The sequence below is a fragment of the Semicossyphus pulcher genome, unplaced genomic scaffold (assembly GCF_022749685.1).
Source record: "Semicossyphus pulcher isolate SPU_LCO1_2020_fin unplaced genomic scaffold, fSemPul1.0.p SCAF_8, whole genome shotgun sequence".
Taxonomy (NCBI): domain Eukaryota; kingdom Metazoa; phylum Chordata; class Actinopteri; order Labriformes; family Labridae; genus Semicossyphus; species Semicossyphus pulcher.
Genome location: NW_027211759.1, coordinates 17,102,809 through 17,118,625, shown reverse-complemented (window position 1 = coordinate 17,118,625; position 15,817 = coordinate 17,102,809). Strand labels below are relative to the sequence as shown.

Genomic DNA, 15,817 nt, shown 5'->3' with positions numbered 1-15,817 from the left:
TTTTGGGCTGCCGTTTCACTCTTTTGTCTTCTCTATCTCACAACCTTTCTTTCAGTGAAGCCTTGGCTCTCTGCTGCTGCACATTTCCTCCTATACATTTCTCTCCCTTGTTCTACACTCCCTCCTCTCCAGCCTATCTGTCCTCTGTTCCCCTGTGGCCTGTTGGGCCGCGGCGCAGGCAGCGCCTCCATCCCCGGAGACCAAATCTGCAGGGAGAATAAATATAGCTGATGTGATCTGTGTGTGCGTTTGTGACATGTGAGTGCATCCCCGTGTCCATGTCTGTATATGCTCGGGTATATGTGTGTGTGTGTGTGTGTGTCTCTGTGGGCCACAGATGTGCGAGGTCACCGAAGTACAAATGTGGGTCAAGAAAGGTTTATGACACTTTAAGTATTCAGAGCCGTCGAATTTCACCTGGAACAGATGTGCACATGTGCACAGACCTGCATGCGGTGTTTACTTTGTGGAGCTTAATTCCGGATTAAATCCGGGATTCAGGTGAATTGATGCTTAGAAATACAATTCTCTATTCCCAAACCAAAAACTCATCAACAGCCAGCTTATGAATTTTATAGCCATACAGTCCCACATAGAAAAGACTCTCTCTATTAGTCTGTATCTCTCTCTCTCTCCACTTTTAGATTACTTATTCCTACTTATTCCTCCCAAGCCCCCTTTTCTCTCTCTCTCTCCCTGCCTTTAATACCCACAATCCCCCTTGGGCTTCGCTTTAGCCCGACATGGCCGAGAACATAATTAATTTCACAGCTTCTGAATGAAAAGCCTGTTTTCACCATGCTTCTAATTAGGCTAGAATAATAAGGTGTTTCTCAAGTTAGCAGGAACGCTAAAGTGTCTTACAAATATTATGGATCTGTTTGCTTTAGAACAGCAGTGTGTCCCACCTAGAGTTGTATTCTGTAGCTCCCGCTGTTTTGATTAACGAATATCACAAAAATAAAGAGCGTGGTCCACCTTTGGCTGATGACGGACTTTGCAGCCATGGAAAGAGCCTGTCATCAGAGGGACCGAGCCTGCTGTGGGTCTCAGCTGGACCAGTCTGGGCCAGCGGGAAGTGTTGTATGGATGAGGTCACACAGAATCATCAATCATCACTGTTTTAGGGCTTCAGTTGTATTACAGTGTGTGTTAGGACACAGCAGGAGAGCCCAAAAGCTGCTGTTAGGGAGCAGTCACCACGTTCAATTCTTCAAATTGTTTCAGTTCATGGTTCATCAACGTTACATCACACAGAGACAGCCAGTGGGAAAGTAGCTCAGGGACGAGCTTCCTTTTATCTGCTCTACACCCCATCAGGCTCTGCATCTGCTGAAATACATCTACCCAATACAGCTATTGGATCGATGGTCATGAAATAATCTTTAGACATCCATGAAGTCCAGAGAACAAATTCTTCTGACTTTAGTGATCCTCTGACTTTTACTGTAGAGTAACCAGCAGTTCAATTTTTAATGGATTGGCACAGTATTTTGTACAGACATTTAAAGTCTTCAAAGGATTAATCCAAATGACTTTGGAGTTTTTACTCTCGATTCAACTTTTGGATGAATTGCCATGAAATTAGGTCCAGACATTCATGTCAGGGTTAGTTCTTCCCAATACCCTGTTTATTACCAAATACCTGCAAACGGTTTATATTCCCATCAGCCTCAGCTGCAATTTGTCTTTGGTGCCAATTATCAATGCTAACCAGCAATGCTAAATCAGTGTATTAGAATTGTTCGGGAGGGGGAGGGGGGTCAAGAGCCAGTCAATCACAGGGCTGACACATAGAGATAAACAAGCATTCATGCTCACATTCACACCTATGGGCACAAGAGTCACCAATTAACCCAGCATGTCTTTGGACTGTGGGAGGAAGTCCGAGTACCTGGAAGGGTAACGAGAACATGCAAGCTCCACATAGAAAGGCCCCTACGTCCAAACCGACATTCGAACCACTGCACCACCGTGCAGCCAGAAAAAACTATGATCATGGTATTTTTTTCAGTGTGTATATTTATACCAATATATAATTCGATAATGCTGCCTTTTTTAGTAGTTTACTGATAATCTAGGAAGTCCAATGAACCCCTTAGTTCAATCTAAGCTTTAGAATACAGTTTCAGAAAATGCGCTACCAAACATTTACAAACGTTACATGTGAGCGCTTTATAAAGGAGTTCCATTAAATAGGGTCTTTGCGACGCTCTTCAGCAGACACGCGATGTCCAATGAGGGGGGCCTCTAGCCGAGCTGGCTTGAACGTCTACATGAGTGCCATCATGTAACCATTTTTTGTGAACGATTACTTTCATTTCGTGCCCCTCAGTTCCACTCTTTTTATCTCTCTTCACAGAAGGAAGCCACTTTCTTCTATGGCAGCTCAAGTTACGCTATGCATTAGGTCATGGGCGTGTACTTCTTCATGTACGTCATGTGCCAGAAAAAAACTGCAATACATGATTGGTTCATTCAAATTTTGTCAAATTGTGCCACATTTATTATCCTTATGGACGTCATTTTTTCCCTCTAGGAATGTCCCTGCATGTAGGCTGACTTTAGCATTTGTTTCAAATACAGCCTCACACTGCTGCATCGCTGTGAACTCTTTGTCTTGTTTAGTCTCCCTCTGAGCTCACCAGTCTTTTAGAATCAGCCCGGGACAGTGTTGAGGGGTGAGAGTGGCGTCCATCAGTCAAGGCCCTGTGCTGCTTGTCTCAGCTCTCTGCAGTCGCAGGAGGACTCTCGGTGGCCTTCGACGGCTCGAACTTGCACCCTTTTACACTTTTCTGATAAGCCGCTCTGTCACGTCAGCAAGGTCGCCGGTGCTGGTTATAGGGAGGAATCGCCCGTCCTCTGAGTCTATTGCTCTCTGAAAGTGATCTGTAAGAGGGAAGTCAAGGACGATACGATGTCTTCAAATAGGTCTGTAGGCTAACGCCGTTATCTCTTTAGTCTGTATTACACGTAATTACCACATGCAGCTCATTAGGCTTCAGCACACATCTAAGGTCCTAATAAGGTGCAGTTGTGATAATTAGCTAGTGGCAAAGTGTTTCTGAGAATGTGTATGGATGTCTAAGAGGAGGAGGCCCAGCTTGTCTTATTGCTCAGCGTTATTAGCAGACTTTATTATCTGCCAACTTTGCAGTCTAATGGCTTCATAACTCGTCTGAAGATATTATCAGTCCCTTCTTATTGAAATCATTTTCATTTAGCTGTCACCTAAACATTTAGCCCCAAAATCCAAAGAAGACTTGACAGTTAGAATTTCCTGTGACAGAGAGAGAGAGAGGGGGAGGAGAGAAAGATAGAGGGTTGTGCTGTCTCTGTGATTTATGGATTTCATAAACCCTAACCCCCTCTGCTGCCGTCTGACACACCATTCTTCTCCGAACACTCTGAGCTTTAACAACAATAGCACAGCTTTAGCCCTTGTCAGTGTTGCACGCACGCACACACACACTCCCCATCACACGCGCACTAACAGCAGGGTCAGAGCTTTGGTTCTGTCAGCACAGCCTCCCACTGTGCTCAGAGCAATACCTTAACCATCACACTGTAAAGTAAAACCTAATGGAGCTTCCACAGGCGCGTGTGTGTGCGCACATCCTCACACACTTTTCTGCCTTACAGCATATTCCCAATCTGTGTTTGATTCATTCCACTGATCCCGAGTTTGGAGACAGAATTTGGCCCGTGATTTCTTCACTTACCCAGTGACACAGAGATATGAGGAAGGCAGCACAGTATCATCAATGCTGCGGAGAGGCTTGTTAACATTAAAGAGTGATGCTTTGTAAACCCAGTGTACGCCGCGCTATCCCCCAGCCACATCACCATTTGACAGGGAAGGCAGCGGCGTATCACACCCGGCGCTGTTCAGTGTGTCAGCAGCACGGAGCTGATTGCTCCGCTGTAAGGACAGACGTGTCACCGTAGGAGTGACATGCAGTTTGTCTGTGTCACAACGACCAAGTGTCAGCACTGGCAGGTCCGTCACTGCCTGAATCGCATCAAGAGCTTAGGTTTTTTTTTCCAAGTCTATCGCCGCTTTCTACTTTTTTTCTCTTTTTTTTTTAATGGTTTCAGCTTCCTGCCAATTTCACAATGTCTTCTGTTCCCACATCCTCGGGGTAGATGGTAATCCTTTCATAACAACTTGTATACAAACCAATTTGGCAGTTTCAGCAGTGTACCTCCCTCACATAAGAGACCCACAGGCTAATTCTATCTGTGTGTGGGCAGCTATAGCACTGTCCAGGGAATCAGTCCTCTGCCTTTATGCCTATACGGCTTTATGGGAAGTTTGTTAATGATGCATTTGGTAATAACCTTTGTCAGATCAGGATTTAGAGCAGTGTTTTGTCCCAATGTGACCCCAGGGAAGGATGGGAGGCCATTGATACACACAGATATTACCAAGCATTGCAGACATTTATGGCCTCTTAGCAAATACTTTTGTGACTGGCTGGTCTTCAGTAATGAAAACGCTATTGTAATGCCCTTCACTGTGTATTCTGTACTCCTGAGGCTTAACTGACCACGGCTTATTGTCTCTGTCCTCACTGCTGCTTTTAGGAGGCATCAATGAGACATCAATGGGATGAATGATTGTGATTGGTTCAGCTTTAATCTCCTTTTTCCTCATTTGTTTTCCACTCTTTGTCTCCTCCAGCACCTTTCACTCCTCCGGGCATCGAGACGGCGGTGAAGTTTGATTCCCAGGGGGACGGCATGGGCCGATACAACATCTTCAGCTACCAGCGCTCTGCCGATCGTTACGTGTACGTGCCCGTAGGAGAATGGGCAGAGACTCTGAGCCTGAGCAGCGATCTGATTCACTGGCCCAGAGAAGTGGTGCCCACCTCGCAGTGCAGCGACCCCTGTGAGCGCAATGAGATGAAGAAAATGCAGGCAGGTAGGAGGCAATGTTCTTTTTTATTATAGCAACACCATAGAAAGCAGCAGTGCCTTTTGAATACTCTCACTGTCACACTCTGCTGCTCATATTCCCAACTCTCAGGTGAGTACTGCTGCTGGATCTGCACAGCCTGCGAGCCTCATGAATACCTGGCTGATGAGTTCACCTGCTCGCCCTGCGCTCCTGGCCAGTGGCCCACTGAAGACCTGACGTCCTGTTACGACCTTCCTGAGGACTATATTATGTGGGAAGATGCCTGGGCCATTGGTCCAATTACCATCGCGTGTGTCGGGTGAGTGATAAAGAGCTGTCAGCATGGTGTCAGGTTCTGACTGGTCCTGAGAGGTGTAGTGTGTCTTTGTGTGTTTGTATAGATGTTGGTTTGGGGGAAGGGAATTGACTCTAGCTAAACCTCTCCTCCAGAACAGTGATTGTCAGATCATAGCTTAGCAAGCGTAACGGTATGCCTGTCAAGCTTTGGATTTTTCACACGCTGAAGCAGTGTGTAGCCTATGAGTCTCTCATAAGAGCAAGACTCAGCAGTAAAAATGCTAGAAGGGTTGTATTTTTTAAAGCCTCTTCAAAACCAAAAACAGAGTTCAAGTGTGAGAAATGGATAAAGAGGATTCTCATGTGCTTAAACTATAAGCTGCAATTGTTAGCATGTCCAGCTAACTAGCTTACAACCTACATTAACAGACTGCTTTCAAGACCAAGAAGCACATTATTAGCTTACTACATAACTTTTAAGGTAACTTTTTTAAAAAGACTCTTAATAGCTAGAACATACAATGTGGAGAGTTTCCTCGCTCTGTGTGAAGCCTGTGCTAGGCGCGAAAAATGTTTTGGCGACTGAAGCTCTGGCCTGCTTACTGTTAGATTTGGCAATGCTATCACTCTAGCATCCAAACACAGTGTTACCCAAAGCAGCATTACGTTTTAAAAACACATTAGTCCTCATCCAAAAGTCCTTCCAATGAATCAGCCCAAAACGTTAAAAAGTTCATGTTTTTAACTTACTAATGGCGCTAACATTAGCTTAATTTGATAGCTAGCCCCCGCTGATAAATTTTGCAATGGAAAGTTGTTATGTCAGCAAAATTCGACAGTCATTGGCGAGAAATTAGAAGTCTGCTTTTGCCTACCGCTGTCCTCTGTCCCTTGTTTCAAAGACTACTTTGAGTGGTAGCATATATCTGCCACCTTTACACTTGATAGGCGTAGCAACAGTAACTAAGTGGAATGAGGCTAAGCTTAAGGTCAATTGAGGTTGAATACTATAGGCCTACTTATATTTTACTGGACCATATTATTAGGTCATTTTCCACACCCAAACATGTATTATTTTTGCTTTATTAATGTTATTAGATATTCTGGTCTTCGTGGCACATTTCCAAAATACTCTGTGCAGTACATGAACCTATCATAAGTTGACTTCATGAAGCTGATTCTCTGTCTGGCTGCATAACTTCCCCCCCATCCACAGGTTCATGTGCACTGGTATGGTGTTCTGGGTGTTTATCAGACACAACCACACACCGCTGGTGAAGGCTTCAGGCAGAGAGCTCTGTTACATCCTTCTCTTGGGAGTCTTCATGTCCTACGCCATGACTTTCCTTTTCTTGGCCAAACCCTCTCCTGCCATCTGTGCCCTTCGGCGCCTCGGGCTGGGCACGTCATTTGCTGTCTGCTACTCCGCCCTCCTTACCAAGACCAACAGAATCGCCAGGATTTTTAATGGCGTGAAAGACGGAGCGGGAGCAGTGAGGCCACGCTTCATTAGCCCGTCCTCTCAGGTGAGTGATTGCAGCATCACGTCCATCCATCTGCGTCAGTCGGACGGATGGACGGACAGACACACAGAGGATCTTAATGACCTCACTTACCTCTGCCTCCCTTTTTTTCAGGTGTTTATCTGTCTGAGTTTAATCTCCGTCCAGTTGGTGATGGTGTCAGTGTGGCTGCTGCTGGAAGTTCCCGGGACACGGCGCTTCACGTTGCCAGAGCGAAGACAGACAGTCATCCTCAAGTGTAACGTACGCGACTCCAGCATGCTGCTGTCACTGGGATATGACGTGCTCCTGGTCATCCTGTGTACTGTGTAAGTGTGTCATTACTTGTTCAATATGTCACCAAACTTAATTAAAGTGTCAACCTAAAGTGCTTCTTTAGAGTTGGTATCAGTTGTTTTCCAGCTTGTGTCTATCTAACCAGAAATGATTCTGCCCTTTAGGTATGCCTTCAAGACCAGGAAGTGCCCCGAGAACTTCAATGAGGCCAAGTTTATTGGATTCACAATGTACACCACCTGTATAATTTGGCTGGCATTTCTTCCCATCTTCTATGTCACATCCAGTGACTACAGGGTACCATCTTCTTGAACATTCACACACAAAAACACAAGCACCTTTCTCTGCCAATTAAGAACATCTCATCGACCTAAATTTAGTTTCCTGCTAAGACCCTTTACCACAACTACATGTCTAGTTCCAACCCAAGTAAACATAACGCAATTCTGACATAAAAGTTCAACATTTTGTCGGTAAATGTTTGTTAGCTTTCTTACCAAGAGTCAGATTAGATTAATCTTATTAGCTGCGTCCCAATCCAGGGGCCTGCAGCCTTCAAAGGACATATTTGAAGGCTGATTGCATCACAGCGGCACGTCGAAGGCTGTCCCAATTCAAAGGCTCCTTCAGATGCAGCCTCATTTTCCCGAGCCATGAAGGATCCATGGGTTGCATCTTTGGTGGCCCAACGTATCCCGATATTGATTGCGCACCAATTCAAACGAGATGGCGGACTTTTACGAAAATATCAAATCAAATCAATCAAATCAATCAAATAGCTAGCTTTACATATGTGTAACAAAATGAAAGGGCCCTTGAAGCAAATTATCTTTAAAATAATAGGTTAAGTTACGTGACGTTAATTATGCTAGCTAGTTAGCCCACTAGCTACCTGTTGCTAAGCGACAGGAGCACCATTTGTTGACCTGAGGGTAAGGGCGGGAACAGCTGGTGACGCAAACAGGAAATCCTCCATAGGCCAGACCATCTCATTTAAGTTCGGCCTTAGCGGTCTACACAGGCAATGAATGGTGCATCCTCCGTAGACCGCCTACTTCGAAGGATGCAGCCCCTGGATTGGGACACAGCTATTGTCATGTCTGTCAGTTAATAAATATGAAGCTAACACCTGCAGCCGCTAAGTTAGCTTTAGCATAAAGACAGGAAACAGCTTTTTTTTATTGTTTAATCCATAAAACAGAAGTGTATAAATGACAGGGGCAATGTACCAAACTTTTCCCGGCTCGTTTGTTTTAAGTTAGCCAGCTAGCTAAGTTAGCTTCACATTACCACACAGATATTAGATTTGTCTCAGTCTCCACACATAACTTTCAACAAAAAACATATTTCCCAAAATGTAATGAGTTTCCTTCTTGGTATTTGATTTTTGGAACTGAGTCCCAATAATGTTACCATGACTACACAAGTGTAGTGGCAACTTAAACAATTTCTAATCCTGCTGTCAAAAGTCCCCGCGCTGCAGTACTGGGATGACAAGGAGACAGGCTCAGTCAAACTGCTGACACATGTCCAGATTTAACAGCAAAGGGGAGTGAGTGTTCACCTGATCCATACAAATCTTAAGCATGCAGTTCACACACACCTTAGGCACACACACTTTCCACAAACACACACACACGGTGCACCGTATCAAAGGGCATATGAGAGGAGTGCTGATGCCGGGGCTGCTCATTTGATCCCTGAAAAAAAACACCTCACTTTCTCACCACTCTCTCCCTCTCTCTCTGAAATAAGCATTTCTTTGGCCTTGTAATCTGACTTTAAGATTAGACAGGTGGAGGCATTAGATCCCCAACACGCGCAACCACCCACTCACACACATAAATACATACATACACCGCTGAGATGTTGAAGGGTTGATTTCTAACTTGCCTCTCTGTACAGAACTGTGATTTTCATGAGTCGCTGTTATTGAACTTGGTAACTTTCCCTCAGCCACTTAAAGTAAGACACAGCAGTGATATGGCAGCCTGAAAGGGACATACAGCATACCTTTCTATAGAACAACCTAACATTGTATTTAGTATTGATTTTATACAATAAATCACAGAGAATGAAGTTAAAGCAACAACAGAGACGCTGTTAAGTTTGGCCTGTGGTCCTTGTTGATTAAGTCTTTTATTGATCCGTCCTGTAATTGTTATCCTCTGGACTGTGGAAAGGTAACAAAGTCTGCCAATAAAGAGTTACTCTCACTTTATAGGCCTCATTGACTCCGTGTACATTTACAGATTACTTTAGGCGTTTTTATGCTCCATATTTATCTTCTGTTTATCGAATTCAGCTTTAATTTATTATTGTTTTACTCCCTCTTAAACACTTTTCACAACTCCTTCAAAAAGTGCCTTTGAAACACGTTCATTATTAGAGATTATTATCATCAAATTAGCTCTTAACGGCAACTACTTTGCACCACATTTGCATAACTTTTATCCATCAAAGTCTGAGCACTAATTAATGTCTCCTCCTCCTCCTCCTTCCTCGGCAGGTTCAGACCACCACCATGTGCATCTCAGTCAGCCTCAGTGGGTTTGTGGTTCTGGGCTGTATGTTCGCTCCTAAGGTCCATATCATCATGTTTCAGCCGCAGAAGAATGTGGCGAGCCACAGGCTTAACCTCAATCGCTTCAGTGTCAGTGGGGCTGCCACCACGTACGCATCCCACGGTAGGTTTCATGCAGTTACCTCATTTTTAAAGAGACAGGGTTTAGAGCAGCGCTCTCTTAGTCTTTTTTTAACGCCTCTGTCAAATGAGTGTTTTCAGGATTGAGGATTCAGAATGCGTCTCGCTCTTGCTAGAGAAAGATATATTGAAGTATCTCAGTGTTTGCTTTCGCTATTCTATCTGTATTTTCTTCCTATAGAGCAGCCACAGAACAATAAAAAAACACCATGTGACAAGTGAGGAAGGTCTCCAGTTATTTCTAATGTATTATCTTTTCAGTCGTACATGATTGACAGGTTCCATCATGACCTACTTGATCTTTAGGAACGGCACCTTGCAGGCACAGCTGCAGTGTCGAGCAGTACAATGATACGCCAAGAAACAAGCACGGCCCCCAAGAAATGACATCTTTCAAATATATTTTAAACATTACAATTTGTGTGGCAACAAAAAAAAGCACACATATTTACAAAGCATGTAATTATTATTGCACCCCAGAGTAAATTCAAAACCGCAGTGCTTAATTAGCCACACAAAAAGATCATTTAGGAGTTGGTGTAATTCCAGACATGCTTTTCCAAATGTAAATTAGCAATGAGCAATTGTCCTGAGATTAATTCTGCATTTAACAGGACCAGTTTGTTATTTCTGTAGCTGTAGCTTTGGTGACATTTTATCATTAAATCGCTTATTGGTGTTCACGGAAAAAAATACATTGAGAAATATGCTTTGTGCTAGTAAATAGCCACCATTAACTAGCAACCATACCAGATGGCGTTTTTATGCGACATTCTTTCATTTCATTCGCCTGTAAGGTCAATGCTCCTTCCAGGCTAGAATCTAGATCTCCATCAGATTATGATTATTTTATATTTTTGTGGCCATGGCATGATAATATCAGGATGTCCCTTTACTGTAAGCTGTAAGAAATTATTATAATTTTTGTCTCTTTGGTAGCATAAGGGCCCTCGTCCACTAATGGCGTTTTTTGCACTGGCAGCGCCCACAACCTCAATTTCAGAGTGCTTCTCACCGGCGCTCACTGTTGCTAGGTTAAGAAGGTTAAAGAAACAGCACCTCTGCTTCCCTCTGTAGTAGCTGTTAAGTCTGTTTTAAATTGCTCTGTGTGCTTAATATTTGCTTTTATTCAAGGAAACTTGACAAAGAAAACGTAAAAACAATGGAAAGGAATCGTGGCGTTGCGTTAGCAGCAGCTCAACACCTGCAAATTGTACCCTCAAAAAAACGAAAGGATTATTTTCCCCTCTGCCATTGTTGTTGACAAAGTTGATATCTGAAGTCCCGCCCCTTGTTGATTTTGATTGGTCGTTGAGGGAGAGGTGACATTGACGAGCGCGGCGGTGTTCCAAAAGTTGAACTATTTTCAACTGAGAGCGCAGTGAGCGCAGCGACAAAAATCAGCTGACACAGGGCATTTTTGCGCTGAGGACCCTGAGCACTGAAAACTCTGAACTGCACTAGCTTTGTATAGAAATTAGACGCTGCCACACAAAAAATGCCGTTAGTGGACATAGGCCCTCATTGACTGCGAAATAATTTAATGTTTAAGAATGCCTCATATTTAATCTTCTAATTTCTTCTTTTTCTTATTAAGCTTCGGCCAGCGCCCAACACGTCCCGACCGTGTGCAACGGGAGAGAAATCGTCGACTCCACTACGTCCTCTCTGTGACCACATCCAGTCCACTCTCTGAATCTGCCCCTGCGACTGTTAGCCAATCCATGAACATTATTACCCCCTGTGCCAACCATCATTCCCCGCCTCATACAAACACTGTAAACACACACACATACACACAAATACACGCACAAACGAACAAACATACACCCATCCTTGTGGACTAGAACTGTATCGTTTCACAAATGTAGAAAGTGTGTAACTATAATTAAATTATTTTCTAGGGATGTACATACATGGAATCGACATTGTTGTAAGTAGAGAAACAAAAGAACAAAAAAAGTTTTTAGGAGGAATTTTTGGAGCCTTTGTTTTTGATAGCTTTGTTATGACACGGTTGTAAATAGACATGCGCTTACTCATGGTAGGAGGGTGTGTGTGTCCCTCGGTCTGGATGCACATCTGTGGCTCTGCTTGCCTCACCTGCAATATCTCACAGACTTTTTATTCTCATGCTTTTTTGTAGGTCTCATTGTAATAACCAATTATGTATGCATTTCTATTGTGTATCTGTACATTTGTATATTATACTACTGATGGTTCAAACAGCACAATGTTGACAGTCTTGTGATCTGAGAGTGAATGTGGACGAAACGATCAGCTGGACAGAGTGAGAACGGACATGTACAGGAACCCTTCATCGACTTACAGCTGCACTGTGCCAGACGCAGTTTCCACACAGATTCGCTTTGCATCCTAGATTCGTATGAAGAACCCTCTGTGGCTGTTTTTTGCAGGAAAATGTTTTTTTCTATTTCTAATTATTGAATCCCTTTATCTAAATGGCCATAGTTGCAGACATGTGTTCACCAAAGCACCAGTATGTTCACTCCCACTCTCAAACTGTTGTGCTGATGATAACAAATAGCAGAGCTGAAAGGATGAAATTCTGTCCACTCAAACACTGATGGAGGAAACTGTCTGCTTTTCTGAACACATGTTGAATTTCTCCAACTACAGGGGAGTGGTAGCTTCTGTTTTTTCCCCGTTGATACAGCATGTGGTGACGTTTTGAATATGGCTATGTGCCTTAATGTGTGTTTGATAGAGGTTGTAAGAGATCACTTTTACATTGCCAGCTGGTAGATGTAAAAGTGAGCCCAGTATAGAGTCCATGTGTCAGGCAATGACTGTATATGTAGATGGACGGCGCGTCTACTCAAAATTGAAGCCTAAATACTCCCTTGCGATGGTGACGTCATTTGGAGCCAGAGTCGCGCAGTACAAATTAGCGGGTGGAGCCGCTGTAGCCACTAACCAAAGCACACGCTTAAGTTACCGGAAAAAACAGCAAGGATCCGTCGTCACGTCGGCGTGTTTAACAGCAGAACAGCTTCTTGTGTTGGTCTGAAGCAGACCTTCACAGATATGGAAACTTCAATGACTGTCGTGATTGTTTTAGTTACATCATTCATCCTCTACGCTGCTAATCCAGAATAGATCGTCTGCAGGAGCCGTATTGGTCAACAGAGCTGTCAATCATCCTTTTGACAGCATCAAATAACTAATTAAAACTAAACTTGTCAGAAAAATGAACACGTGGATGTAAATCAGCATGATAAGAACTAACTATAATGATAGAAACCATGTTGGAGAAAAATGTATTTGGCGTGTATTTTGATTTTATAGTTTGACTCATGTCCCATCTGTTAGCATGGAGGAGGCGGGCTTTATGAGCTAGCCAGTCAGCAGGGGTCGCTCAAAATGTTTTGGCTTCACTTTTGGAGAGCTGTCGTGTCCATCTTTTTATACAGTCGATGGTGTCAGGGCAACACTACGCCAGCCAGTTCTAGTCCCTACTACGCCTTCTGCCATTGTTTGTGTTCAAACAGTGAATCTGAGCATCCTTAGACTGAAGTGACTTCCTCTCCCCCTCCCCGTTCTTTCTTCATTTAACTTTGCATTTTTGTGAACAGTAAAGCAGCTCCAATAAAAGAAAGACAGGGGAAGAGAGGCTCATACACTACTAAGATGAAGTCATTGACTCGTCGACTTATTCAAGTGTGCGGTTTACATGTCTGTGTTAAATGTGTTGACGTGGAGAGGCACAGTGGAGCAGCTGGCTTCGTTCGGCAGTCCCAGAGAGGCTCACGAGAGGAGGCAGAGCACACAGTGTCAGCTGCTGGCTGATCCCGGCTAACAAAAGAGCAGAACTTATATGAATAACATTTATGAAAACATCTATGTCCTGTTTGTGGATGGAAATATGGCAGTGATGAGGTGGGAATATATGTAAATTAAAGTTTATAAGACAATCTAAGTAGCCTAAATTAGTCGACTAATTTAGCTCTACAGCAGATTTAAAGAGAGGCCTGCCGTGCAAGGACTTATTGCTTTTAGAGAGAAAGTAGCTTATTATTAAACTGGTCTTACATGGTTCCATACTATAATATGCTGTCTAAAATAAACTGTGACCGTTTTACTCGATATTTTGGACAAAACATGTGATCTGATCACTTATTTGCATCCTTGGAAAGGCGTTTTAAATCTACTTTCTTCATGTTGATAAAGCAGGTTCAGGCAGATCCATCTCCTGACCAGTTTACACCTCTCCAACAGAACCCTGCGATAATAACACTGAATGATAGATTGAAAGAATTTTGGAGGATGAGCCGAGCCGAGCCGACCTACATCGGGGCGTGTGTGCGAGGTGCAGGGAGCAAGAGGAGAGAGCGGTGTGGCGGAGCAGAGGGGAGCTGCTGCTGCTGCTGCTGCTGCTGCTGCTGCTGCTGCTGGATTATGTAAAGCACTCCCACAGCCCAGAAGTCACAGCGCTGCTATGAAAGCTCAAAAGCATCTCTGAGATTCGCAGTTCTTTGTTAGCAGAAGGCTTAGCCATTCACTCTGTGGTCCTGCTCCCACAAGATACACCCCGCATGGCAAGTTGCTATGGACAACCACCGGCACATCCGCTGCCGGCATGTTTGTTTGTCTGCATGAGGAGGAGGGAGGGAGGGAGGGAGGAAGGAGAGGGATAGAAAGAGGAAAAACGGGGTGCTGGTTGTGATTCAAATTGGCACTGACTGATGAGATTTGGCTCAGCGAAGGCCCAGTACTCTACTCCCAGCTTTTAAATGGCCGCACAAATAGATCACTTAACCCTGATTCTGCTCTCATTTAGTCCAGGGACTAGACTCAGACAAGAGTCTCACACCCCTTCCTCTGACCCCTTCTCTCTCAGTCCAGCTCACCCCTGCGACCTCTCCCCCGCCCCGGCTCTACTGTATGTGTGAAACTGGCTGCTGAGCCGCTCTCATCCAAGACCACCTAAGCCAGACAAACAGATTGGTGGCCCACACTTAGGCTGAAGCACTCAGATGTGGCTGCAAAACAAGCCAGCAGGGGGACCTTGAGGAGGCTGGATAAGGGGGAGGTGGATAAAGGAGTTAGAGAGTGTATGGGAAAAGGAAAATCTCCCTACACTACTCTCAGTTTATCATCTCATGTACCTGCTTACTGTCTCTGTGGCTTCCTTAATTGGCTTCACTCATGAATATCCCTTTCAAACAGGAAACCATGCACCACGGACATCGCTCCTCTATTCAGCCTCTGCCAACTGCCATGTGCTCTACAAAGGTCTCTGTGCTGTAGCCCCCCCCTGCTATACAACAGAATGTGTCCGGGGCCTTTAAAGGCTTTGAGACGAGACAGGGTCTCTGAAGCCGAGGTCACGCTGGACTCTGGAAACTTGTCGATCGCAAAGCAATAGCTCCGTGTTTCTGATACGTGCAATAACGAGGCTGTGATGACATCATAATAAATAACAAGCAAGCAGCTGCTGGCGTCTGCGCCTCCTTCTGTGTCTACTCTGCAAACTATCTCGGTGTGTGTGAGTCTATAAAATCTAAATGCTGAATGCCAGTGCGGATAGATTTGTCTCTTCGGTAACATTACCAGCCCCTCGCCACCACTTTCACACACACACACACTGACACACACACAGGCTCTATTCATAGTGTGTGTTGGCAAATGTTGAAAGATGCCTCCAACACTCCTGCCTAATCTGTTCCCTAAGTGATGGCACTCCAATTAAACCATCTAGTGGAGTGCTCCCTGCCTCAGGACAATGAACTCCAGTGTGCTCTCCTCAGGAAGGAATGAGTGAAAGAAAAAACATAAACAAAGCGAAAGAAAGGAGAAATATAGATCCCAAAATGTAGCAGAAAAACAAAAGGGACAGGAGTGTTGTTTCAGTTCAGGTAGAGGTACTTTGTGTCTTATTTCTAGTAACATCATACTGCCAACAGTTGCTCTTTTTTTAGAACATTTTCATTATCCTCTTAGAAGCAGGCAATGATTGCCCTCTGGTGGTAGGCTCAGGTCATTACACAAAGAAATACAATTGAACAGTATCCACTTTCCATCCCAGTAAACAGTTCCAGTAAACAGTTCCAGTAAACTGTTAAACAACGTGCATGTTTATGTGGCAGTCTG

At 44.2% G+C, this 15,817-nt stretch overlaps 1 protein-coding gene across 1 annotated transcript in view; it reads left to right on the top strand.

The window, feature by feature from the left end:
* Positions 1-13,349, top strand: part of grm3 (glutamate receptor, metabotropic 3) — a 38,563-nt gene extending 25,214 nt beyond the window's left edge. Inside the window, exons 8-14 of the mRNA XM_069685678.1 lie at positions 4,685-4,927; positions 5,033-5,222; positions 6,417-6,726; positions 6,838-7,031; positions 7,164-7,296; positions 9,509-9,686; positions 11,301-13,349. Of these exons, the coding sequence (XP_069541779.1) occupies positions 4,685-4,927; positions 5,033-5,222; positions 6,417-6,726; positions 6,838-7,031; positions 7,164-7,296; positions 9,509-9,686; positions 11,301-11,377 (1,325 nt within the window). The 3' untranslated portion in view covers positions 11,378-13,349. The remainder of the gene's footprint in view (positions 1-4,684; positions 4,928-5,032; positions 5,223-6,416; positions 6,727-6,837; positions 7,032-7,163; positions 7,297-9,508; positions 9,687-11,300) is intronic.
* The last annotated feature ends 2,468 nt before the right edge of the window (positions 13,350-15,817 follow it).